Here is a 24454-nt window from a genome sequence, read left to right as displayed (position 1 = left end):
GGTGACGGCCCGCCGGGCGACGGAGGACGGAGCCGATGGCTGCGGGCGACACTAGGTGAGACGCTGGTGAGGGGACGGCGATGGCGATGGGCGGAGCGGCACTTGAAGCGATGGTTTGGACGAGGCGACGCGCGGAGGAAGGAAGCCCGAGGGGGTGGGAAGTGGACGGAACGGAGACGGGGACGGAAGGCGGAACGGCAGCTCGGGTTATCCGGCCGGAGGCTAGTACCTCTATCTCTTTTCCCCCTTCCTTGTCGCGAAATGATAAGCACCAACAATGAGCTTGAAAAGAGGAGAATGAGAGCAAAAGAGACGAAACACAAAGTCCAAGACCAGGCGGGAAACGATCAGCGAGCCGAGGCAGCCGCCGGAGGACAGGTCGGATGCGAATTGAATGTTTCGGGGTTGGAAAAGTTGGAGCAGGTGTGAAACGAGGGGATGACAGATTGAGATGGATGAATTGGACAAGGCGAGCTTGACCGGACTAGACTCGACCGAGTCCAAGATGATTGATCAATCCCAGAGAAGCTCTCCAGTCGGTCACTTTGGGCCCTGAGTTCTTTGTCCCCTCTGCCACCGCCTGTAACAAGCGCGGTATGGCGTCGGCGTGTGTTGTGCGGTGCGAGTGGTAGTGTCCTGGTTCAGTAGTGCGGCGGACCGGCGTGGCTTTCTGCGGGGAGGGGGGCGGAGATGGATGGGAATTGGATCCTATCGTGGAGCTTGGGCTGCGCGACCCATGACCAAAGAGAGAAGCGCAATGATGAATTTTTGCATGTATGTAACAAGCGAGCGAGAGGGAGATGGAGCGAGAGTAGGTAAGAGAGGGAGGCGTCAGCGGCCTGGGCGGAGACGGCGGGAAACGTTAGCGGCACCAAGCAGCGGGTGCAGGTGCAGACAGGACAGGGAATGGAAGCTAGCTAGCGCAGGCTCTGAAGCATTAGAAATGCAATAAAGAGCTTGTTTGTTTCTCTCCGTCGCGTATCGTAGCGTGTGTGTGTTGTCTATCTCGGTCTCGTTCTTTGGGGGCAGAATCAAGTGGCGGCTGCGGTGGTTGATGGCCGCTCCTTCTGGTGGCAATCAATTATGACCAAGGTTTTTTTTCCCTTCTTGTCCATGTCAAATTGGTCACGTTTGTTTCATGCGAGATGGAGACAGGCAAGGGTCCTTGAAGCTGCCAACGCAGTCAAAGGCGACACAAGAGGCTCTAGGAATGTAAGCAGAGCAATTGAGCTCGGGTTCCCGTCAGTCAGTTTTAGCTTGTTCGTTGGACTGCGCCGTTGAGGAAAATTTCAATGGGACAGACCAGGGTCTTGAGCACGAACCAAGCAGAGAGACTCGAGACACTTGAAAGAGGGGAAAGCCAACAACAGGCAAAACACAGAGAGAGGGAAAAAAAAAAAGAAAATATTGGATGGACCCTCTTTTTCTTTTTTTCCCTCTCTTTTTTTCTTCCCCTCCTTACGGCGTCCTTACCCAGATCCAGATCCTCAATGGATGTGGGATGCCCGTCGAACCAGGGTTCAGGTTCCAGACTTGGTAAAGGGCCTGGAGTGCCGAAGCACAAGCACAGAGCACGTCGGCTGTGATTTTTTTATGGCTTCGAATTGGGCCGGCGGATTGGCTAGATTCTCCCTGACTGGGTGGGATAAAATGGCATCCGGCATGGGGGGTCAAGGGGGGCCTTGTCGAGTAGTACCGTACCGGTTGTTGATAAGCAAATTGTCAACATATCATCGCAACAATCTTCAAGTTCTCTCTCCTCTTTTCACCTCGCTTGGCTTGACCTGAGATGGTCTGGTTTGACGGAAGGAACTATTAGTCGCCCTGACGATCTTTTTCCAGCCTAGACTTGGTGATTGATCACAAATTTGGAGAAGCCTCGCAACACCAATGACATGCCAATCACCATCTTCTTTTCTTTTTCTCTCCGCCTCGCCTCTTCCTCTTCGCCTTGAACAAGGCGTTGGTTCCCACTGCATCTGAGGTTCCATATCTCTGTTGGTTTCCAGGCATCGCCATCGTCGCCATGACCATGGCCCGGCTATTGACGTACAGGATCCGGATCTGACGCGCTCGCTTCAGTTTGTTTTTTGTTTTTTCCTTTTGCCTTGTCTTCAAAGATGCTGGTTCCTTCTCCCCTTGTTACAAGTCAGTCAAGTGCCTTGGCCAGCCGCCCGCCTCTCGGTGCCACTCCCCAAAACGGGCATCCAGGGACACACACTGACACACACGCACACACGCACACACACATGTACGGCACAGCATCGAATCGCCCGCGTGCGCGTCTTCATCGTACATGATACGCACGCGCACACGCACACATACGCACATGCTGTACTGTACTGTAGCAGCTGTGGCACCGGGAAAGAAGCAAAGTTGAACTAGACGGTAACAAAGTCGCTCACAGTTATCCGCAGCCTGATCGTGTTTGTCCGTGTAAATGTCGTTATTTCACGCGTTCCCGTCTCGTCTCCACACTCTCATGCTGATCTCACTCCAAAAACCTCCGTCACCATCGTCACAACTCCTGCAGGCAACAAACCCGTGTCTGACCCGGCTTCCCATTGCCTGCGCTCTTGGGCCGGGTCGGATGCGCAGGACCGGGTGGCTGCAGCACAACATCAAGCGGCGGAGCTCCGATTCCCGAGTCGAGATGCCGGCGCCGTATTCGTAAACCTCCTACATCGTCATTGCTATTGATGGACTGACCAGCATCCGTGGTTTGATCCAAGTTTCTGGTTCTGGAGTTGGTGCTCTCAGCCTCAGCCGCAAGTATAGCCGAGAGCCAAGATGCTCGTCTATCTAGATCTCGACTCATTCTCTTCTTAACCTTGGGGCAGCATCAAAACATGCACAACCTTATCCTCAATATTTCTCTCCTGCTCATCCATTCTCTCCATTTTGTAATTGTTCTCCTTCTCAACTCGTCCTTCAAAAGGTGTACAGACTTGTCCTCCAAGCAACAAGGGTCCTGTCTCCTAGTCTCCCCCACACCACCAACCTCCGTCAAAAGCCACGCTTCTACGGATACAGATGCTGCAGATGCTCCTCTCCTGCCGCTGCTGCGGCTGCGGCTGCATTTCTTCAGCCTACCTAATCCACCAGGAAAGAGACCAAGCGCCCCGAGGAAGGGGGCGTGCTCAAGAGAGAACCCACAGGCACTGCTCTGTTGTGCAACAATAGCCAGGACAGATGGGTCAAATATTGGAATCCATCTTGTTAGCTGCCCTCTCTATCCTCATACGATGTAAGCTTTTACCCTCTGCAAGATCCCATTGTGCAGTCCAGACCCGAACCCAGCAAGCATCCATCCATCTGTCTTGCAAGGACCTCCTCGTCTTCCAAGAGCCGATTCGATTCCAACCCTGCCTGTTCCCCATGCCAGGGATCAAGGGATTAACCACCCCGTGGCCCTTCCATTCACAGAAATTTTCCTCTTCTCTTCCTCCTCTTTTCCAGACTGGTCAAGGTGGGTAGCACAACCAACAACACCATGGCGCGCGCTGCATCTAGAGGGCTGACATGAAGGTTCGTGCACCCCTTGTCTGCGACATAAAAAAAGCTCAGTCTGCTCTGCTCTTTTAATGTGAAACTTGACCCCGAGGCTCTCTCTATCCATCCCTTCCCCTCTCTCTGCCTGTCTGTGTCTCCACCAGGGATTGGATGCCGACTTGACCGCCCATGCCATGTCGTTGCTGTCGTTGACGCTGCGCTGCCTCTATCCCCTGTTTCTCCGTCCCACCGGCCCCGGCTTGCTTCAACGGCCACCGTCTTTTCGCCGGGGCCTCCTACTTCATTCAGGCTGGAGATAGGTAGTCTCGGCACGGCATGGGCTGCTTGCTTGCTTGGAAGTTGATTCCCTCCATGTGAATGCGGAATTCGACATGCATTCCCTGCCCGCCGAGGCCTGGCCATCATGTAGCTGTACGCAATGTGACCATGCGCACAACACTTTGTAGCGAGTCCTTCTACATATGAAGCGTCTCAAGACCAAGCCCCGATGCTCGGTTGCGCATCGGCAGCAGATCCGCGGCCATGTCTAGTTGTTATACCTGGTAATAGGGAGGTAGGTTGCGAATAGACCGCCAACTACCTACGGATACAAGACAATACAATTCACCTCACTATTCACCACTGCACAATTATCGACGTCTTGCTCAAAATGAGGCCAGGCCAGTCATCAGATTACTGCCAATTAGATACACCATCTACTTCGTACACCGCCAGTCTCGGTCCCGCGAGGTAGCCAGACTTGTTCGAACTCTCCATAGATCCATTCCCAAGCAGAAAGAAATAAACCAAAGCCGTCGACACCTCTAGGACCACCATTGTGCTCGTACTCATACATCAACGCCCCCGTCGGACCCCCTGGGTCTCATCGTCGGCGATGCAGGTTGCGCATGGTGCTGTCGGCCGTACAGCGAATCCATTAAAAAAAAAGACATTGCTCAAACCCATCACTCCGCCCGTTTCCCATCCTTGCCTTCTACTTGTCGCCAATTCCGTCGCCGAACCCAATCCGTAAGTCTATGTTTCATGAGAAAAGGGAACCTTCAAATGTCCCAAGCAGATCAATCCTTCTTTTTTGTTTTGCAAAAACGCCTGTTCCATGCTCCGTCGTCGTCGCTGTCTTGAAAGGGGTATTATTCGACGTAAGCGTGCGTGCCCTTTGTACAATCCATCCAATGCAATGGATCCATCCCGGGAAAAGAAATGTCGCCAAAGTTTTTGTCTCGAGTCTTCCTTCGCCTTTTGCTTGCTTGCTTGCTTGTTTCGAAACGTTTAAACGCCGGGTGTGTAAATAAAATCGTATGCCGCTGTTTCATGTCGATCGATGATGGATGATTCTTCAAACTCTGTCGTCGTCGCCATCGTAGTCCGTGAAGAGACCCTCATCCATGAGCGGGTCTTCCTCCTCTGGCATCGCCGCCTCCTCCTGGGGTCCGCCCTCGGTGATTTGGGAGCTCAGGTACGCTCCCACAATGGTCACGAGTCCACTGAACCACCATGCAAGTCCCGAGTATCCAGTCTGGAGACCCAACGAGTACAGAAGTCCCGACAGGGTTGGCCCTAGAGCGCGGCACAGACTAGCGGTCGAGGCCGCAATACCGTTAATAGTGCCGAGGACTTGCTTCGAAGGCGCCGAGTTCGCCAACAGGATAGCGTTGCTGGGGTAGGCCATGGTCGAAAAGGTACACTTCCAGATGACGAGCAGGTAGATGGCCGGCATCCTCATCGGCTCGGGCAGGAGAACCAGATATGGCGTGACCAGGTACAACGCAAAGTAAGAAAACGCCAGGAGTCGGAAGAGGCGCAGAGAGCCCAGTCGTCGAGTGACCGGGGGGACGATCAGGTAGTTGGAGAAGAGCGAGTAGAGACCCTGAACCGACATGATGAATCCAATCACCTTGGTCTCGAGTCCGAACCCATCAGTGAAGCGGAAAGGGAGGTCATGGACAGGGTGCTCGGGTCGGGCGGTACTGAGGAAGACGGGGAAGAGCTGATCGAAAGTCATAGTGTGGCTACGCGAGAACAGATTAGACACAACACCAACTATGGGTGGCGAGAAACACTTACAAAGCAAGAATGCCGTACGAGATGATGTTCATGATGACGGGCTTGGTGAAGGTCTTGGGCTTCTCTTGCACAATAGGCTCGAGGGGCTGGGACTGCAGAGATCGAGTGTCGTCCATGGGAGCGAGTCGGGGCGAGCTTTCCTGGCTTTGATAGGCGGGCAGAACCTCGTCCTCTTCATCAGAGCTCGAAGAACCGTGGCGGCTACCGTAGCTGACGTGACGCTCTCCGTCGAGCAGAGCCTGCTTCTCGGGGGCACGTCCTCGTCCGTTGCACTTGGTCACTCTGCCGAACAGCTTGGCAAGATAGTCGCCAATCTCGCGTCCACGGTCCCTCTGGGTCTTCTTCTCAGCATGCGTTTCGTCGAGGTAGAGGAGGCCAATAATGACGCCAACAAAGACAGTAGCGGCGCTGAAGAGGTTAGGAAGGAGGTAAGGGTATCGGTCCCAGATGGTTCCGCGGGCAAAGATCTCGGGGTAGCTGATGCAAGGTCTGGCGAGAGCTCCTCCGATCATGGGGCCAATGATGGATCTAGATGCCCGGGTTAGTCTCGCAATCCCAAAAGGCTTCAGTTTTCTGCGCTTACCCAATGCACCAGACCATTGGCATGATAGTATAGGCGCGTGCTGCGGGAAAGTTAGTCTTAAGATTCCACAGCTGGTAAACATGAACTTACGCTGCTGTTCCTTAACAGTAACAAGCTCAGCGACTGTGGTTTGGAGAACACCAATGTTACTGGTCTCAAGTCAGCTAGCGCTCTCAATGGCTTCAAAAGACAACCCACCCGTTGAGAAGACCACCCAGAGCACGTGCGAAAAGAGCCACGGGCAGACTGGGGGCAAATCCAAAAACAAGCACGCTCAGAGCAGTTCCAAGAAGGCCAAACAGGAGCACAGGTTTCCGTCCAATCTTGTCGCTGAGTCGTCCCCACAGAACTCCTGTCGAGAACTCGGCCAGAGTGAAGGCAGAGGTGACCATGCCGGCGTAAACTGAAATCTTGCTGGAATCATCGGTGATGTTGAAATCCTCGATCATGTAGTAGATGTAGGGAAAGATGGACATGAATGCGATGGGCTCGCATATCCTGCAGCATGCTGCTCCTTGTCAGTCCAAGAATCGCCAGGGGGCTAGATGTGCGAGGCGTCATACCTAGAACAAACATCTGCTTTGTCGGAAACGGAGGGAGCTGCTTCTGGCCGCGGTTGGCCGCGGAAATGTGACGACTCCTCCCCATATCTGCTTGATTTGATGCAATTGACCCAAAAATTTCTGTCGTCCTACACGAATCCCGTGGTGGATGTGATCTGTCTCCTTACGTGACAGAATTTCAGCCGCAAGTTGTCTGTCTGAATCGGTTTCGTGGTGTATATACTAGAGCATCAAGTGCCCTTGTAGATGTCGTCGTCGGTAGGGTGGATAACTGTGGTTGTTGGTGGTGGTGGGACAGTAGAGACACGAGCAAGCTGGCGAGGGGTGCTTGTTGTGTAGACTGAATAGGAGACTCGCGCCAGTCAAGAGGTTGAAGAGAGAGCAACTGAGCCCGAGGTGGCGGGGGAGAAGGGAGACTAATAAAGCAAATGGTCGTAGAAGGTTCACAGAAGGAAAAGAGAAGGATCCAAGATGGGGTGGATAACTTATAAGAGAGCGGTAGTAGCAACACCCCTCGACCCGGCCGGACAGACTGGGGTACATGTCACCATGGACCATCTTGGAGTGAATTAATTACCTACCTAGACCCAAGCTTGGAACGAGCGGTGACATGAGCACAAGAGGGCAAATCTCCTGTCCAACACCAAGGCGATGCGGCGAACGGCTCCAAATTCTTGGGCATGACATGGACAGTGGGGCGTCAGGGCACCGGGACGCCATCCTGCAAGAGGCACCCTGGTTGACAGGGCGGACTGGCCTTGCGAAGTGAATCGGTCGTCTGGCGGGCTGGGTCCCAAGGAGATGGGGCCCTCTGAGCGTCCGCGAGCGAGCGTCCACCTAGCCAAGCCATGAATGTACCTCGCAGGTACCTGGCCAGGGGTGCCTGTTGTCCTTGGAGGCTTGCAGGGGGCCGAGCACTCGCCGGTTCGACAGGGCGGAAGCCGGACGGGGACGTGTGTCGAGCAAAACGCCATGGACTGACGGCCGGGTTGGAGCTTAATTATTGGGCGCGACATTCGGAGCCTACACGGCGCTAAGCGTGCTACCCCGGCATTTCCGTCGCGTGGCTATGAATCTCGCAGTTGCTGTTGGCTTTTGTTGGCTTTGTTTGGCTCTGGATGGACCATGTCTTGTCAGAAAGGCAGCCAGGGAGATGCTGTTGTTGCTGATGATGAGCGAGGCCACCGCTTCATGACTGACACAACTAAGACGCAGGGTCGATGCGGTCAGTCAACCTGTTCACGGCATTGGCTGCTAGAAACGAGGCTGACCTTCGCACCCGCTGACAAAGATGATGGGTATGGGAGGCGGTGAAAAGTGAACAACGGTCCCAGCGGCAAGCCTGTGGTCACACGGAAACGTCCCCCGGAGTCGCCTCAGCCCAGCTGTGGAGCAACAATAGGGAAGACTTGCCCAAAGAGCCACCCTCCTCGGTGACGACCAAACTCCCACACGGCTCTCAGCGATACACAGAGCGCGAGCACCACCAATTGTCAGGGCACATGGCGTGGCATGGCCCGTCCTCCTGGCCTTGGCGGTGCGACGTGTGGTGACGTCGGCCTGGGCAGAGATCCCTTTGAGTAGAGATATCGGTCCAGGACATCCGATAGGAGAGGTCGACTATCCTGTAGTTTTCTCTTTTGACTGTAGTATATCCCCCGCGGCCTCGGACAACCCACATGAACCAGCAGCCCATGGGGATTCCGACTCCATTCATCGTGTGTTGTTCACCTGTTGTTGTTCTTGTTGTCATTCTCGAGTCTGTCATCGACACTGCCCTACGTATTCGCCAAACAAAGACCCTCCCTCCCACTCCGAGTCTCATGCTATCCCATCCCGCGTGGGTACGGTACGTTTGAATCTGCGGCGCGACAAAGTGCATGGTCAGCAGATGACTCGGATGCACATAGGAGTCATTCGGGATTGGGCTGCATTGCCAGCACCGTTATAGCACAGCAGCCTTGTCGCACCGCTGACATGTTTCACTGCTTGTCACATCCGAACACGGGAATGACAGGACAGGACAACAGGACGAGCAACAACTGCAAAGTGCTTTTTTGCTGCAGTACGAGAACTTCCATGAATAACCTCGGAAGACCAGGCTGGGTATTATTAGCGATGAGACGCCTGCCTGCCTGTGCTGTGCTGCGGGGCCACCCGTTCTCTGACTTGTCACAAGACGAGGTTGAGAAGCACGAAATGATCTCGGAGCAGATGCGTCCTCTCATGTATCAGTCGGCCGAAAAAGACGTATCTAGGCCGAGATGCCCGGGTTGGGGATGGCCGCCAAGCTCGAGAAAATCCTCATGCGGATGATGTTGCACCTGCCCATGACTGATAGGGACATCATCCGCAGCAAGGGCGGGGCACAAGCCTTGAAGACTTCCAGGCTCCTTGACGATAATGGTCTGGAAGTGATCCGGCCGGCAGGCAGAGACAGCTTCTGGCCATGCCATGCCATGACAATAAGGTAGGCATAGCAGGAGAAGCATGGCGTATGCCTAGTTGACGTGTTGTCCTCGTTGACCGTAGTTTCCCCCGTCAACACTGAAAGAAACGGTGTAGATCTACTCCCCGATCAGTTACACTGCCCTCGGTCAGAACCAGAATCCTGGAGAGGCGGCAAAGAAGGCAGAATAGAATGCATGTCCATAGTAGCACTGGCACGTAGTAAGCGAGGCGGGTGAGCCTGCTTGACACCCCGAGCCCCATACCAGGAGCGTTGAGGAAAGGGAGCCGGGTACGGGGAAGCAAGGGGTCGCGGTTGAAAGTGAGGTGTATCTCATCAGGAACCCGAGACATTGTCACCGCCATGCCCTACCGGACCCTTCGCCTACTCCAGGCACGTGGAGCCGGTGGTGCGGCGCTCCAGCCACCCATCTGGAACCCAGCTTAGAGCTGAGACTGGCGGTGATGGGCTGGGTTTGTGGTTGTGGTGGTTTCAAGTCAGGGCTTCGAGCCCGGAAATTGGGCAACACGAATAGGCCCACGCCAGCACCTGTAGCCTCCCTGACTCGTTTCTGGAAGTGATCCAAAGGCCCACTCGCACCCAACCCGCTGGGCCGTCAGCCCCCATCCCCGAACGACAAGAGTGCCGGAAGCGCGCTGCCGACTCCACAGATACAAGACCTGGTCTCAACCAGTCGAGATGCTGGATGCAACTATCTGTGCCTTGTAAGAGGCATTTCACCTCTCGGGAGTCGCCCTTTGCTAGGGATCGTGTCTCCCCATGCGAAGCCCGCCGGTATTGCGTACACATGGTCCGAGTTTGACAATGCCGGCCCGGGGCAAGTGCAGCGCAGAAGCAAGCAACAGCTTGAGCTTGGCCCATGTTGTGTTCCCTCCCGTCGTGCCAGTGCATCCGAGCTCGAGGTGCGCGTTGACCTGTGTAATCAGTGGCTCGACCCAGGCCCTGTGCCCTGCTCCCCACTGCGAAATTGCGGCTGGCTGTCACGGAAGTGGCATAGCACCGCTCTGGCTTTTCTCGCGCCGTGGCTCCCTCTCATATGTATGCATGTTGTGCAGTAGGCACTTGAAAATAGACTCAAATGGATACCGACGACGTGGACGCCTTCAGGCACCTGCCGAGTATGTGCCAGATCCGCCTTGCATCTGCAAGTGTAGAGTCATATCATCGGTGAAGCCTAAAGCAGTACCGGTCTTGCTTTTTTTTTTTTTTCCCCGTTGGCCATACGGATTCTGACCTGTTGCACAACATTCAGAGACCTCGGCTTTGACAGAGGCCATGGCCGCAATGCGTCAGCCGTGGATGAGTTCAAAATTCTATTGTCGTCATCATTGAGCGCGGGCGCTTGTCGCCGTCCAATAGCCTGCCTCCCTTTTCACCTTGAATCCTTGCGAGCCTCCGGGCCCTCTTCCTGGCTTCCGGGCTCTCAAGTGGAACCCGAGGAGTGTTTGTCGGTACCTCTGAATTCACCCGCGGCAGGTCTCGTGCTACGAGAAGGCTACCTCTCTGGGAACCCGTCGCATGGCGCCCCGCTTGAGGGGAGAAGCCGAGTGGTCCAAAGAGCAAAGCGGGCCAAGTTGGCCTCAGGGGAAAAGGGGGCGGCGGGCGAGCGTCCCGGTGGACTGGGTTGATCTGATGCATCCGTCAATACGTACCGTACACGAAGCGAGGAGCGAGTCCAAGTCATGGACTACGGAGTGACAGATGGAGCAACACCTCCTGTCAAAAGAAACAAAGGAAAGGCGAAGGGGAGAGACAAAGGTGGGATACTTGTGCATCATGTTTCAGAAACGTACGGATAAGTCGAACCCAGCAGTCCGGGTGGCTCGATTTGTACTGATCACGTACGCAGACGCAGGGAGCGCAAAGCATCAGGGTGATGGCCTGAGCAAAACTTGGATCACCGAGCGGCATCAATCCATCCATCCAAGGATGGATGGGACTTGAAAGCTGCAGCACGTCGGTCGGCAGACAGAGGTAGTCGAGTTTGTGGTCAACGCCTATTCGTCGAGATCGGCCCTCTTGGGGGGTCAGAGAACTCTGTGCAACGGTGCGTTTGTGCCAGAGCACAGCACCACACTCAGCAACTCCTCATGGCAGAAATGAGAGGATCCATCCGTCATCTCGTGTTGATTGCCATGACCCCGCAAGCCTTCGGCGTAGGCCGTGAGCTCCAGCGCACTTCCTGGGGCGTCCTGGGGCTTCTGGGGCTGCAAGAGGCCCTTGTCCTGGCGTGGTCAGCAGCTGAAGGCGCTGGAATGGAGGGACAGGCTGGACAGGACAGGGGCTGTTGGACTGACCGCTGTTCGCCCCGGTTCTTCTTGGGATTCTCGAAGGTTTCGAAAAGGGGCCAGGGTTGGCTGGGTGGAGTTTGCGAACAGATGGAGGGAGGGTAGGAGCGAGAAGGGGTGTGCGCAGCAGGGGGAAGGAGCAATTTTTGGCAGGGGCGGCGCTGGATCCCGTGATTTGCAGTCAATTGCCCATGACGGGGAACCGTGCCTTGTCGATCCGGACGAATTGGATTTAGACCCTGGCACGGCCGCAAGCGTCGAGCAAAACTTGTCAGATACTTTGCGGCGACAAGGCAAGGCAAGACGAGGGAGAGCGAGCGAGATAGCTCTGCTAGACCTGACTGCATTCTCAGTTCTCAGTTCTCAGCCCTCGCTACTCCCTACCTGCTCCATACTGCCCTCTCCCTCTAGGCCCGGCTCCGCAATCCGTAACCCGCAATCCCTCCTCCTGCGCTGCGCTGCGCTCGCCTTTCGTCCATGGATGCCTTGCTGCCGGACGGATGCAGCAGACGCAGCACAACCTCCCCGGGCGACGACTGCTCAATGGAACCTCCGGACGACCAGCAAGGAATTGTTGGACGGGTTGTTGCTTTTTGCTTAGGACGCTCGTGCCGTCTCGGCCTCTAGCTGCCTGCCAGGACGGCCAATTGGCGGTTTTACTTTGCGTCGACTCTGTCCTAAGCGAGGTGCAACTATGACGTCCACCACACTCAAGCAATGACGGTCCTTGTCTCCGAAATAACCACGACCGACGTTTGCAGCGCAGTAGATCTTGGTCTACAAGAGGGTGGCACTTGGGCCTTGCCTCGCCTTGGCGGCTTGCGTGCTTGGGCTGGGACCTCGCTCGGGAAGCTTCCTTTGGGCGCCTCTGCTTCGTGCCCACATCAAATCTCGCTGATCTGGCGTTCTCAAAACAGACCAGGGCTGTTCCAGATCACCGGGTCTCCTTTCTCTCAAACAAGGTCGCACGCCACCAGGAACCTGATCGAGCCCAATCTCCCGTCTGCAGCCTTGCTTCCCGCCTGCGCCGCAGCTGGGGCCCGACTCGGTGAGCAAACCTCACCGTCTCCTCTATCGGCGGCGGCAGATTACTCCCTACAGGGACTTTGTCCATGCAATTGCAGCCCTCAAGCGAAGCCTGCATGGCATGGTCGCGTCCCTGAGCCCATGCTGTCGATCCATCACGCCCAGGAGCCCGAGCAGCCGATGCTACTATACACACTCTCCCTTGCCGTTGACCGACGACTACCGCTGCACCGACAACGCAGCATGACTGCGCTTGGATCTTGCACTCAGTCCCCCACAGCACCGCACCGCGGCACAGCCGATGTTGCACGGCTGGGGTTATTATGGATGGCCCTTCGGACAAATACCAGGATCTCGCCAGCGGTTCGCCCGCCGTCGCAGAGTTAGAGTCACTTATTCGCCACTTCGGTCTCGCTGAGTTGTCACATCTCGCTTCAACGCTTGGCCATGTCTATGGATGGCAGAGTGCCTTGGTTGCCTTGGTTGCCTATGTGGCCGCGACACAATTGCAATTTCTGTTTTGCAATTTCCATGGGGTCATCCCAGCCGGGGCATGGGGCTCAGCACAATACACTCTGGGCCAGCAATGAAGCCGAACATCCGCCCCTACTGAATGGCTACCGCAAGTGTTTCAATACGTGTACCGAGTACGTTTACGACTTTGTGATTCAAGGCGGTCTCGGGAGCTCATGAGCATCATCGAATTCGGTTGCGCCACGTCGTGTGGATATTTCTGGCAACAACAAGGTCCGCGGCCCTTGGTTGTATTCCGAACCAAGGTTTCTTTTCAACCGAGAGCGAGATGACACGAAACGTTCAGATCTCATCCGGCGGCATTGAGCCAAGTCATCTCACAGTGGAATGACTGCTCAGCCTCGTCCTTAGAGACACAGGCGGTCTGCACTATGGGGGATATTACACTCTTGCTATACCGCCCCAAGCTTTTTCCCAGACTCTCCCTCATGGACGGTCTGGCTGTCAGAAATCCCCCATTACATCTACTTACGTCACTAACAACCCACATAGAAATCCGATCGATCGTGACGGAAGCGAAGTGGCCTAAGCCGCAATTGCCATAGCCTGCCAAAGTCGTCCATCACAGGAACTTCAACACACCTTATTACTCGACCATACACCAAACCCTTGGATCACCATGGTTCGATGAGCTATCAATTATTGGCGTTGACCCTTGAGAACACTGCAACCGAGACACAGAGGAACACTGTCCAAAAAGGGAGGCGCTGGGAGCTGAGTTGAACTACATCAGCCACTCGCTTCAATAACCAGGATGCCTTGCCACCTTTCAGGACTAGGAACTTCTGCAATCGGCTCATAATTTCTCTGGGCATGTAGCAAGCCAAATCGAGAAGAGCAACGGCATTTTACCCCAGACTGTATTGTCTTGCTTGACAACGAATGTCGTTTGAGGCCAGCTTCGTTGAACCGTTGTAGGCAACCATGCAGGGTTGAAACGGAGAAACTATTCACTGCTGACCCAGGCATTTCTAATCATAGGTAGTCCCGACGTGCAATTGGGCGGGGGCTCTTATCTCAGCCGGCTCCCTGTCAAGAAGCCTCACATGTCGCATTTCTTCCAGGATATCTTCCTTGTCGAGCTGGATTTAAGGGATGCGGGTGGCCACTGGGTCTGCATGTATCCATAACCCCTCCGGCTTCACCGTGGCACAGCGACTTGGTTGCCTTCAGCAGTGCTGGGAAGGGCTGAGCTGCAATGGATGCTTACCACAGCCGCACCTGCGGACCGGTTGTCAGGACTCACGCCATCACAGCCTGTCGGATGGATGATATCGGAGACGGTCTTCCCCGCGTCTGAATCGGAGATGGTTATCGTGAGCCGAAGCTATATTCAACCACCCACGCTATCACTCAAGTTATCGGCCGGTAGAATGACTTGACGCGGATTTACCTCCTATCGACCCTTCACAGGATGCGGGGGTCGCAAGGCTTGCGCAATAATTGGTCAAGTTGTGAGAGGAGCTCCTGTCGCGCCGTCGTGAAGCAAACCAACCTGGTTAGCCATGTGCCTAGCGATCTAGGCCATGGGATCCTATTGAGCCGGTTCCCCGTTCCGGGAGGCACACACTCTCTCCCTCGTCTATCACCACGCTGTAGGGCTGCTTTAGGACATCTCGCCGTTGGGTGTCCCGGTCCCGTGGTTCGGGAACTGCACGACAGAAGCAGTAGAGTCCTCAAGGGGAATAGGCGGTTTGAGGGCGGTGGTCTCGCGGGCCGATTACGACCAACCGCGACATGCACAAGCTTAGCAACCTAGTGTTGCTTCATTTTTCCATCACCGAGGCCATGTATCAGGATTGGCCATGATACGCATCGTTGTAATACCGACTCGACGATGATGGCAGCAGGCGAAACATGGGCGGGCTAGCTGACAGAAGCCCCCAGATGCGGCGGTGACGCGGCGGTGACGGTTGGGTACATCTGGCTCACAAAGTCAATTCGTCGGCGCCCGCCTACCTTCACAGCTCCTCCCAAGACCGGAGATATGGAGCATCATATGCTGTGTAACACCAACTTGCATGATCCATGTGGAGTATTGATCTATGTTTGGCTCTCGGAAGGGTTCGAGTGAGGCTGAAGACCAGCATGTGAACAAGGGCCCAACCAACTATTGATGCATCTGGCTGTCAACGTCGGGGTACTGTACAATGATGAAGGGTACCTCGGAGGACAATTCCAGGTAGATGGGTAAGTAGACTGGATGGCACAAGTTGGTTTGCCATGGCGGTCAGCACACACCTGCAGAAATACTATTGTGAGACCCTTGGGCGCCTCTAAGCGAGTGTGACGGTTCAAGCACGCTGATGTGATGCGGATATGGTGTAGGGTATTACTTGGACATGATCATGACATGAAATTGATCCTGTGACTGTTGGTCGTCTCGCTCAGATGTGAGGTAATTAAGCGTTGTCCACATCGTATATTGTCACCTCAGCTCAGGAGCTTGCGAGAGAGCATGTTTCGGATATGGTTGGAAACCTAGACTGGGCGCTTTGACTGGACACTCTGAAATGGGTCTTTGGTTAAAGAAATTATAGAGAACTGTGCGCAAAAGCCCAAGCTGAAGAATTACATAATAGATCGATCCATTGTTTACCAGCCTCAATGGATCTCATGGATCCAAGATTGTCGCGTTAACTGAGAGCTCCTTGTCATGGATGCCTCACACTGCATACAGTGCTCATAAGTGTGGCTTCTGCACATTGTCGCACTGTCCGGTGCGGACCCAGGCATCAGCTTTGGGCACCACCAGGATCCCACACCAACAGATCCATCTATACCAAACTACCTACAGTACAGTACGACATCAAAGAAAATCCCTCCTTGGACTAGACCCGACCGAGACGGCCCTCGTCATATTCGAGCAAACAAGGGCCCGTGTTTCTAACCTTGCGCAAAGCTGACGCCTCTCATTTCCCCTCCAGTTCAGCCACACACACACATACGCGCCGCCCACTTCCCGACCGTTGACAATGGCAGGCAAGAAGGAGAACAGCAAGAAGGTCGCAGGCAACGCTCGCAAGGCCGAAGCTGCCGCTCAGAAGGCTGCTGCCGAAGACGCCAAGAAGGCGGCGGTTGAGGATGAGAAGTGGTCCAAGGGAGCCAAAAACAACTCAAAGAAGTAAGCAACCGTTCCTCTCCCGTTGGGATCTTGTTCCGATAACTGACGATGTTTTGCGCGCAGGGAGGCCGAATCTGCCAAGAAGGCTGAAGCCGCCAAGAAGAAGGCCGAGAAGGATGCCCTCCTCGCCGAGGACGAAGCCAACACGCCCGGAAAGGCTCCCAAGAAGTCCAAGGCCCCCGTCAAGAGGTCGCGCGGCCTCGACCTCTCGCAGCTCGACGACGACAAGCCCTCGGCCATCAGCGCCTCCGGTATCGACAACGCCCTGGACGCCCTGTCCCTGACGACGGGCGGCGACAACGACAAGATCGACAGGCACCCCGAGCGACGATTCCCCGCCGCGTATGCCAAGTACGAGGAGCGACGTCTCCAGGAGATGAAGCAGGACGGCAGCGGCGTCGGGCTGCGCATGGAGCAGAGGAAGAACAGGATCAGGAAGGAGTTTGAGAAGCACCCGGACAACCCCTTCAACCAGGTCACGGCCTCGTACAACGCCTCGAGGGACGAGGTGGCCCAGATCCGTGACCAGGAGAGGGCCAAGATCGAGCAGCGACTCGGTCACTAAGTTTTTTTTTGGGTGTTCGACATGACTGGATATCGCCATCAAGAGGAGGCACGGGTGAAAAAGTTTCAAGTTATTCATGATGGAGCGTTTACTTAGGGAATTAGACAACTGCTGGTCAGTTTCCAGCACTTATGAGAAGCAAGAATAAACGCCCTACGAGCAAGTCTACTATCAAGTATCATGGATTATCGAGCTTCTCGTTGTCATCCTCGATCAGAGAAGCCTCGGTCTCATGACCCCACCAAATATGACACACCCCGCCATCGGAGTCGGCAGAATCCTACACCGCCCGACAGCGAGCAACGTGAAGCTCCAGGGGGTTCAATCACGAGCATCTCGCTTCAGCAGCTATATCACGACCTGATTCTGCTATTCCCGGTTCAACGGCCGGTTCCAGAGGCAGAATGGCATCTGTCAAGATGGGCGCCTTGCCGTCGCTGCGCAAACAGCAGCTCCTCTCAGAGTTGTCCGTACAAAGGCCCCCCCTCCTCTGAATAGCGGCATTGGCGGCTGGGCTAACGGGGAGTACCAGCACCGGACTCAAGCAGGCCTGCCCTGAAGGGATATTCGTCAGTCTTACTCCGGGAGATGCCACGCTCTGGTCGGGCGTCCTCTTTGTCCGCAAAGGTAAGGACTCCAACGGCTTCCCAGTGTAGCCGCGCGTCCGCTGACCTCTCCAGGCCCATACTGCCCTGCCATCCTCAGGTTCCAGATATCCTTTCCCGACGCCTATCCTCAGCTACCGCCCCTAGTCACCTTCTCGACCGACATGTTCCACCCCCTTATCACGCCTTTGACCACCTACGTATACAGCACCGAGATCGAAGACAGCGGCACCGTGAGCGCCTCGGACCAGGAGCGGCTGCCCCCCGGCGGGTTCAGCTTACGGCATGGATTCCCAGACTGGTTCGGCCGGGGAAGGAGGAGCATGATAGAAGCGCGACGGACTTCGGGACAGCAAACGTCAAGTCCAGGTCCGACCGGCAGCATATCGAGCGCCACGACGACACCTGCATCGTCAGCGGGAAGACCATCCTATATGCGAACCGGGAAGAAGAGTGTATCGGCTTACGAGGTACTACACTACATCCGCAGCACATTCGACGACGAGGAAGTTCTGGACTCGGTGCCGCTGGCCGCAGCAGGGAACCCGGGTGCCTGGCATGCTTGGAGGACGCACCGGAGGGCTGCTGGCAAGTTGACAGAAGACACCACCGCCGCGCCACCGCAAGGCGAGGAGAAGCCCAAAGAAGAAGGCGAGCAGGCCTCTGAGCAAACGCAAGACAAGGCGACACCTGCGTCACCTGCCGTCACCACTCGACATCCCGGGGAGTGGAATTGGGATGGGGTCTGGGAGGACAGAGTCAAGAAGGGCATTGCCTCGAGCTTGTCGGAGCCTGTCCTCTATGGCGGGACGAACACAGCTGATGATCTGGTAAGCAAGAGATGTTTTATTCTCGGGATGTTGTTATTGACTCTTGTCTAACCGCCGGCAGATCAAATTCCTTCCCATGGAAGACAACGACGTAGACTCGGTCAAGGAGAATCTCCGCCGGACGCTTGGGCAATCTGCGTGATTTCATACCATGAATGGATCCGAGGTGCTCTTATTCAAGTTCCTCCGCTTTGTTCCATAGCATGCCTCAGATGTCGCCTTCCTCCGAGTTATCGTCGTTGAAGCCGCAACAGCTACCCTCGGGCATAGCAGAATTGGCCACGGAGGATGGAGTTTCTCTCGCTGCTTCTTCGCATTGGATGCAAGTCTAGTACTTGCCTTGTCTCTGTTACTTTGCTATCTGCATAGCAAGAGCACTCTGATACCCCTAAACTGAAATCTTGTTATTCTTATAGTTGGTAGGTTGAATATTACTAGCCACTCACCCACCAAACGCACCATCTGTAATCGTTGTGAACACCAATCAAGTTTGGCATACCAGAGTTTTTAATCGTCTTTATTATTTCCTCCCTGCGTGTATTCTCGAGTACTTGCACAAGTCGCTAAAGTCAGAATATCTATGTGCGCAGCCAAACGGACAAGTGACACCATTACAAGAAAGAAGAGCAACTTCCCAACATCTGGCCTCGGCGAAATTACTGCAAGAAAGGGTTAGTAGCCGGCGATCTTTGTTCTTGGTCGAGATGCTAAAATGGCGCAGGTTCTTCGGCGCAAGATTCAAAAATCGGCTACAGCTCCTAGACACGGGCTCACCATGCCAACTCCCATAGGCGACACTTCACCGCACAGGAACTTTCACACTTGCGGACGCAACTTTCCGCTTGGGAAGCCGAGCCCCCTGAGGATTGTGAAATGTGATAGAAACATTAGCAAGGACCCGCGCGATATGACAGGTCGCCAGAAGCACGATGTCACTGGAGACGAGGCAACCGTGCTACTCAAACAGCCAAGATTCGATCAAGATCAAGCAGTTACGGGAAAAGAAAACCTGGAAGTGAGGAAAGACACGGGTCATGCAAATTTGAATGATCGTCAGTCCTTGTTGAGACCAAAAAGTTGGGCAAGAGACCAAAGTCCGCCTCGGAGGTTTGGACTCACGCCGCCACCCCAGCTGACCGTGAGGAAGATGAGACAAGCACAACGTAGTGCACATGCAAGGGTCCATCCAGACAAGAGAACTGACTCATCCTGCACCTTTCCCGCTGGGTACGGAGTGCGCTCTGTCAAGAGTCGTCCCCCCTTATCCAACATATGTGACGAGGCGGCTTCGGCGGAAACTTTGCCCTCCACGCTCCATGCACCTTACCGAGAAGGGCATGCATTGCCTTTGTCCGAACTCCCTTTTCCTGTGGCGAACCTCGCTCCCATCCAGCAGCCTAGACAGTCATGTGTGTTGGCACCGCATATCGTTATCACGCCCGAGGCCACTTCTCTCGAGCCTGGGCGTCACAGCCTGTGGGCCGCCATCGAGGTCTCTGGCCGACTCTGGTCTGCCTCCGAGAGTGTGATAGAGCCGGGGCCTTGTCAGGAGCGGTCAGACTACTCCAAGAGCCTCACAGGATGTGATCAGCAAGGTAGGTCTGAAAGAAGGACGCTATCTGCCATGGACAATGGGGCACTGACACTCCAGGGGACCCATTTGAATTTGGCCGCCTTTACGACTTGAAAGTCCAAGTCCTGCCAACAGAAAAATCATCTGTTGTCCGGGTTCTGCAGAACCAATCCTTCCCCATGTGAGTGCGGGATGCGAGATGCGAGATGCTGCCGAGGTGACGACGTGGACTGGTCACTGATTATCAGCAGAACCCTTAACGCCGGCTCTAGTGTCCTTCTCCTGACTCAGACGCAGGTCGATGTAAAGTTAGGGATTCGAAACGGGAAGCAAGGGAACCCCCGACAGCAATCGGACGATCTCATAGAAGATCTAGAGGCGGAGCTGGGCAACTCGCATGTGGGGTATATCGAGGTGCGGCTATCGTATCGTCACTCGGCCTTTCCCACGTCTAGGGACATCGACATCCAAGCCGAAGGCATGCTCAGCATACAAAGCAGAGTTGAGACAGTGGCCATGGCTTCTGTGAAACTCCACAACACGATGTCACCGTGGTCTCCTCCTCCTCCAGAGCCGACGCCGAACCCACTGTTGCCGCTAATCGAGAGACACTAGGGTGTTGAGAGCGCGAGGGACGTGATGAGACAGATTGCGGCCTTGCGTTATGCCCCACGGAGGCCAGCACAGTCTACCCGGGCGGCATGGTCACGGTTGGAGGAGGATGCCGAACGCAGCAGACGCATGTCGGTAGCTTCGGGCCATGCGGCAGCCCCCCTCATCCCTCTGAGACATGCCAGTCTTCAGCGAGACCATGATCGAGTCAGATACTCGTCCTCGCAGACAGAAGTGAGGCGAGCAGCGTCAAGCTGTGGCAGTGCCGCATCGGCCTGCATATCGACCCAGAGCGGAGGGCTGCCGCCTTCGCGGGCCGCAAGTGACGCGGGGACGGACGGACCACAGCCAGGACGGCCACGGAAAGGGAATACCCCTTGCGTGGGACCCCAATCTCCGGTGGACTCGGACCAAAGAGTCCCATCAGGGGCCTCTCTGAGCAGCACGTTGTGGAAGAGGCGTTCCCTCGGGGCTGAGACCCTCAGGGGCTTGTTCCCCCTGATGGCCGACTTTTCGACGACTCGGGACCACGAAGCTAGCAGCAGACCGGCGCGGGAGGGAGGAGTTCCAGCAGTGCCAGCAGTGCCGACGACACGAGCCAAAGGCAAGAAGGACGCAAGCCGATGGGGATGGGGGGCCTGGTTCTAAAACGGCCCCGGGAGCAGGCGGGGCGGGAAACTGGCATGGTTCTTTGTTGTTGGCTGTCTACGGAACAAAAGCTGCGTCTGTCTACCTTTACTCTAGCTCATCCTTCCAGGGAATAGAGATCTGAGCACCCTTGCGTGAGACCGTCTTGGCAGCCGCTCGGTTTGCCGTGGTGACGGCCGCCTCAATGTCAAAGTCGCCGCCTTGTGCAGCAACAACAGCGAGGGCGTATGAACCAACAAAGGTGTCACCGGCAGCAGTGGTGTCCACCACCGTCGTCTTAGTGGCAGGAAGCAGCGCGCTCTTGCCTCCCTTGTTGACGTAGTAGACGCCTCGGCCACCCAGAGTGATGATGACGTTCTGGACTCCTCTATCGATAAAGACACGGCCAACACGGTTCAAGCCGTCGAGGTCGTCCAGCTCGGACTCGGCACAGTCTGCAAGAATGGCCGCCTCGGTCTCGTTCACTACGAGATGAGCCAGGCCCTCGTAGGCATCCTCAGGCAAGGGCTGAGCAGGAGCCGGGTTGAGGAGAACGGGGACGCCGTCAGCCTTGGCAGCCTTCAGGGCCTGGATGACTGTATCAAAAGGAATCTCAAGCTGCATAATCAGAAGGTCGGGACGAGGCCCAGGGAGTGACTCGAAATCCGAGGGGCGCAGAGAGTGGTTGGCCTCAGGCGAGAGGATGATGCGGTTCTGGCCAGAGGGCTCGTCAACGACGATGATGGCCAGGCCAGACTTCTGGTCTTGGCGGACGGCAACAGCATCGACGGCGACGCCGAAGGAGCGGAGGCTATCGAGCAGGAGGGTACCGTATGGATCGGCGCCAACGGCACCCACCATGGAGACGACGGCCGAGGCGTTGGTCAGGTCAGCGGCGCGTGAGAGCTTGCCGCAGGCGACGGCCTGGTTGGCGCCCTTGCCGCCGGGGGACGTGTTGAAGTGGTTCGAGGTGAGAGTTTCACCTGGCAAGGGATGATGTGGCACATAGGCGACGAGGTCCATGTTGAGGGATCCCAGGATGGTAATGCGCGGAAGGCTAGCGGGAGAGGCCATGATGGGCGGTATGCAGAAGCGATGATTTGCAATGTTGGATGAGGTCAAGGGGATCGGGAGCCGTGGGCGTGGTGCGTGGTACTGGACCTGGGTAGGTATGGGGAGGTGTGTCCGGAAGGGGGGTCTGGCGTAGAGATCTCGGCCAGGCCTGGAAGGCTGATCTGATGGATGAATTGCTTTTTGCCGAGTTCGTTCGCGGATCCGCGGGTTCTATGCAGCGCTGGCTGGGGGTCGGGTCCTAAAGGTTGGGTTGTCCCTTGAGCAGTGTCTTGGTTGATCTGGATGAAAATGGCCTGAGTGAATGTTGTACGTAGTGCGGTGCGGTGAGGTCAGGGCTGTCTGAGGGGAACGTGCATCTGTAGTGGGGCATACTTGGCCTGGACCGCCACTGAAGCGCGCATCTGTTGGTAAGGCAGGTACATACAGGACCACGAGGGTCGGGGGGGGCCTCAAACTCCCGCTTTCCCGAGCATCAATCATCATGCCCCCACATCCCCATCCCATCCCATCCCATGGATCCCACTTTCCATCACTTCAGGGTGCAATCTCGGGCACCCTCAGGTGCACCTGCAACCACCCTGGTGGCTTACAGTTGGGAGCATCTGCTGCGTTAGTGGGCAGGTATCCCCCCACTGTGAATGAGGGGATGCGGTACTTTTTGGCTCCTGTCAAGTTGTTTGCCGTCTTAGGGCTGTGAAAGAAAGTGCCATGCAGCACGTCTCCATTGGCATCCATCTTTGACACCTGCTTGTCGCATGCGCCCTAGCTGCAAGATTTCCGCCCCCTCTGTTTGACTCTTTGCTTTTTCCCATCATCTCGCATCCTCGTCCCTTTTTGGTCTTCATCTTTTCCGCTCCTCGTCGACTCCGAGTTGAGATATTACGAGTAATAAGCCACTATCGACCTCGCGTATTCCGCCCGTTCTAGGTCTCCGTTCAGCCTCTTAGTCTCAGATGACTAAGTGGACTAACAAACATGATTGTGTGAGCAAGAGTCAGTTTCATCAGAGCTAAATTTGCTCAGATGGCACAAGTATGTCACCAACCAGGGTTGATGAAGACGACTGCTCCACTTGGATCGGCCAAGCATCCTAGACATCCAAAGACGAACAAAGCCTCCCTGATATGTCGTTTGTTATAATCCTCGTACCACTCTGTCGGTCAAGTATTTCTCTCAGGCGAGCCGTCTCATGGTCACTCGGACAGGGTCCATGTGCAGCACACACTATGGCGTGGCAGCACTAGCCAACATTTGTTGATGCCGTGGCCGAGGAGGACGTCCTCCGAATCCCGAATCTCCCAGCCCGGCAAAGTTCTGGGTCGGATAACTCGCCTACGGAGCATTCGCGATTGGGAAGACCCTTCAGCTCAAGTACCGGCCCTTACTTAGCGTCGGTATGTAGCCACCCTCCACTCTTCCACCACGTCAAGCTTGATGTCAAAGCACATGGCATTGCGGTGAGGTGCTCCACTCCGTGGTCGGACTTGGAAAGAAAGGTCGCCGAGGAGGCGCTTCACCGCGGAAACTAGATGTTAGCTTTTGCGACTTCCATCTGAGTGGCTCTCCTTTCTCTCGAGACCTCGTTCCGGGACCTTGGAAGCTCATGGCGCGACCCGGTTGTCTTGGATCATGACGGATGTCTTGGATCGGGCTCCATCTTACCTGATGGATGTCCAAGCACGCAGGACCCTCCGGCGCAACTAGCAAGGGTCCTGCTCCAGAGGAACGGAGCCGAAGGTCTTAGCAAAGACAATCCGCTAATCATTCCGTAACTTAATCGCGGGGGGCGCACGGAGTGTGTGTGGAAGCCGTGAGGCCCAGACCCGTAGTCCCGTCGTGAACCCGTCAACCAGCATCGCAGCATCGCAGCAACATTGCCCCGAGCTAGATGCAGAAAATGACGAGTGGAACATGGATGAACATGGTGTCGATTGTGGCCGCGCCATCATGTGTCATTCCCGTCTGCAACTCCATGGCATCAAAACCGCTGCCAAGAGTTTCGTCGTGGTCATGTATTCGTCCAAATGTCGGTGATGACAAGCCCGGGCCCATCATCTGTCTCTCCTGACCAACTCCCGTCGCGAAACGTCTCTCCGTTCGCCCAGCTGAGAGAAGAGTACGGTGCGTGTAGTGTCGATCGAGGAAAGAGGAAAGACAGTCTATGTTCTTGACAGCTGAGGCCGCGTATAATGGGAGTTGGTACCAGCTCTCTGTATGGGCCAGCCGCCGGCGCGGCCCCGCGACAAGAGGGTCCCATCGGTCCGGAGTCGGCCCCACGATTCATTCAGACAAACAGACAGACGAGGTAGGCGCGATTGGAATCTGCCCTGAACTTGGAGCTCAGAAATCAGGTGAACCTTGGTGGCTCGTTCTCGGTTGGAGTTGAAAGGTGCTTGAATCACT

General features: G+C 55.6%; 6 protein-coding genes across 6 annotated transcripts; 4 read left to right on the top strand and 2 right to left on the bottom strand.

The window, feature by feature from the left end:
• Positions 1-4849: 4849 nt before the first annotated feature.
• Positions 4850-6808, bottom strand: MRS44_006491 (uncharacterized protein; the record flags this gene model as incomplete). Its single annotated transcript, XM_065621788.1, has 6 exons — positions 4850-5522; positions 5578-6105; positions 6161-6200; positions 6251-6309; positions 6359-6674; positions 6724-6808. The coding sequence occupies 6 exons, from the start codon at positions 6806-6808 to the stop codon at positions 4850-4852; spliced, it is 1701 nt and encodes a 566-aa protein (XP_065477860.1).
• Positions 6809-12198: 5390 nt separating this feature from the next.
• MRS44_006490 (uncharacterized protein) lies at positions 12199-12894 on the top strand (the record flags this gene model as incomplete). The annotated part of the gene is made up of 1 exon (XM_065621787.1): positions 12199-12894. The coding sequence occupies one exon, from the start codon at positions 12199-12201 to the stop codon at positions 12892-12894; it is 696 nt and encodes a 231-aa protein (XP_065477859.1).
• A 3122-nt stretch (positions 12895-16016) lies between these two features.
• On the top strand, positions 16017-16730 carry MRS44_006489 (uncharacterized protein; the record flags this gene model as incomplete). Its single annotated transcript, XM_046271972.2, has 2 exons — positions 16017-16165; positions 16229-16730. 2 exons carry the CDS (start codon positions 16017-16019, stop codon positions 16728-16730), a joined length of 651 nt encoding a protein of 216 aa, XP_046139911.1.
• A 419-nt stretch (positions 16731-17149) lies between these two features.
• On the top strand, positions 17150-18307 carry MRS44_006488 (uncharacterized protein; the record flags this gene model as incomplete). Its single annotated transcript, XM_046267325.2, has 4 exons — positions 17150-17196; positions 17263-17357; positions 17411-18165; positions 18227-18307. 4 exons carry the CDS (start codon positions 17150-17152, stop codon positions 18305-18307), a joined length of 978 nt encoding a protein of 325 aa, XP_046139912.2.
• A 633-nt stretch (positions 18308-18940) lies between these two features.
• MRS44_006487 (uncharacterized protein) lies at positions 18941-20353 on the top strand (the record flags this gene model as incomplete). Its single annotated transcript, XM_065621786.1, has 4 exons — positions 18941-19217; positions 19356-19760; positions 19817-19919; positions 19990-20353. 4 exons carry the CDS (start codon positions 18941-18943, stop codon positions 20351-20353), a joined length of 1149 nt encoding a protein of 382 aa, XP_065477858.1.
• A 185-nt stretch (positions 20354-20538) lies between these two features.
• Positions 20539-22051, bottom strand: MRS44_006486 (uncharacterized protein; the record flags this gene model as incomplete). Its single annotated transcript, XM_046267305.2, has 2 exons — positions 20539-20785; positions 21090-22051. 2 exons carry the CDS (start codon positions 22049-22051, stop codon positions 20539-20541), a joined length of 1209 nt encoding a protein of 402 aa, XP_046139915.2.
• Positions 22052-24454: the final 2403 nt, after the last annotated feature.

The sequence above is a fragment of the Fusarium solani genome, assembly GCF_023522795.1.
Source record: "Fusarium solani strain SB1 chromosome Unknown bctg00000003_1, whole genome shotgun sequence".
Lineage (NCBI taxonomy): Eukaryota > Fungi > Ascomycota > Sordariomycetes > Hypocreales > Nectriaceae > Fusarium > Fusarium solani.
This window is presented reverse-complemented; position numbering and strand designations above follow the sequence as displayed.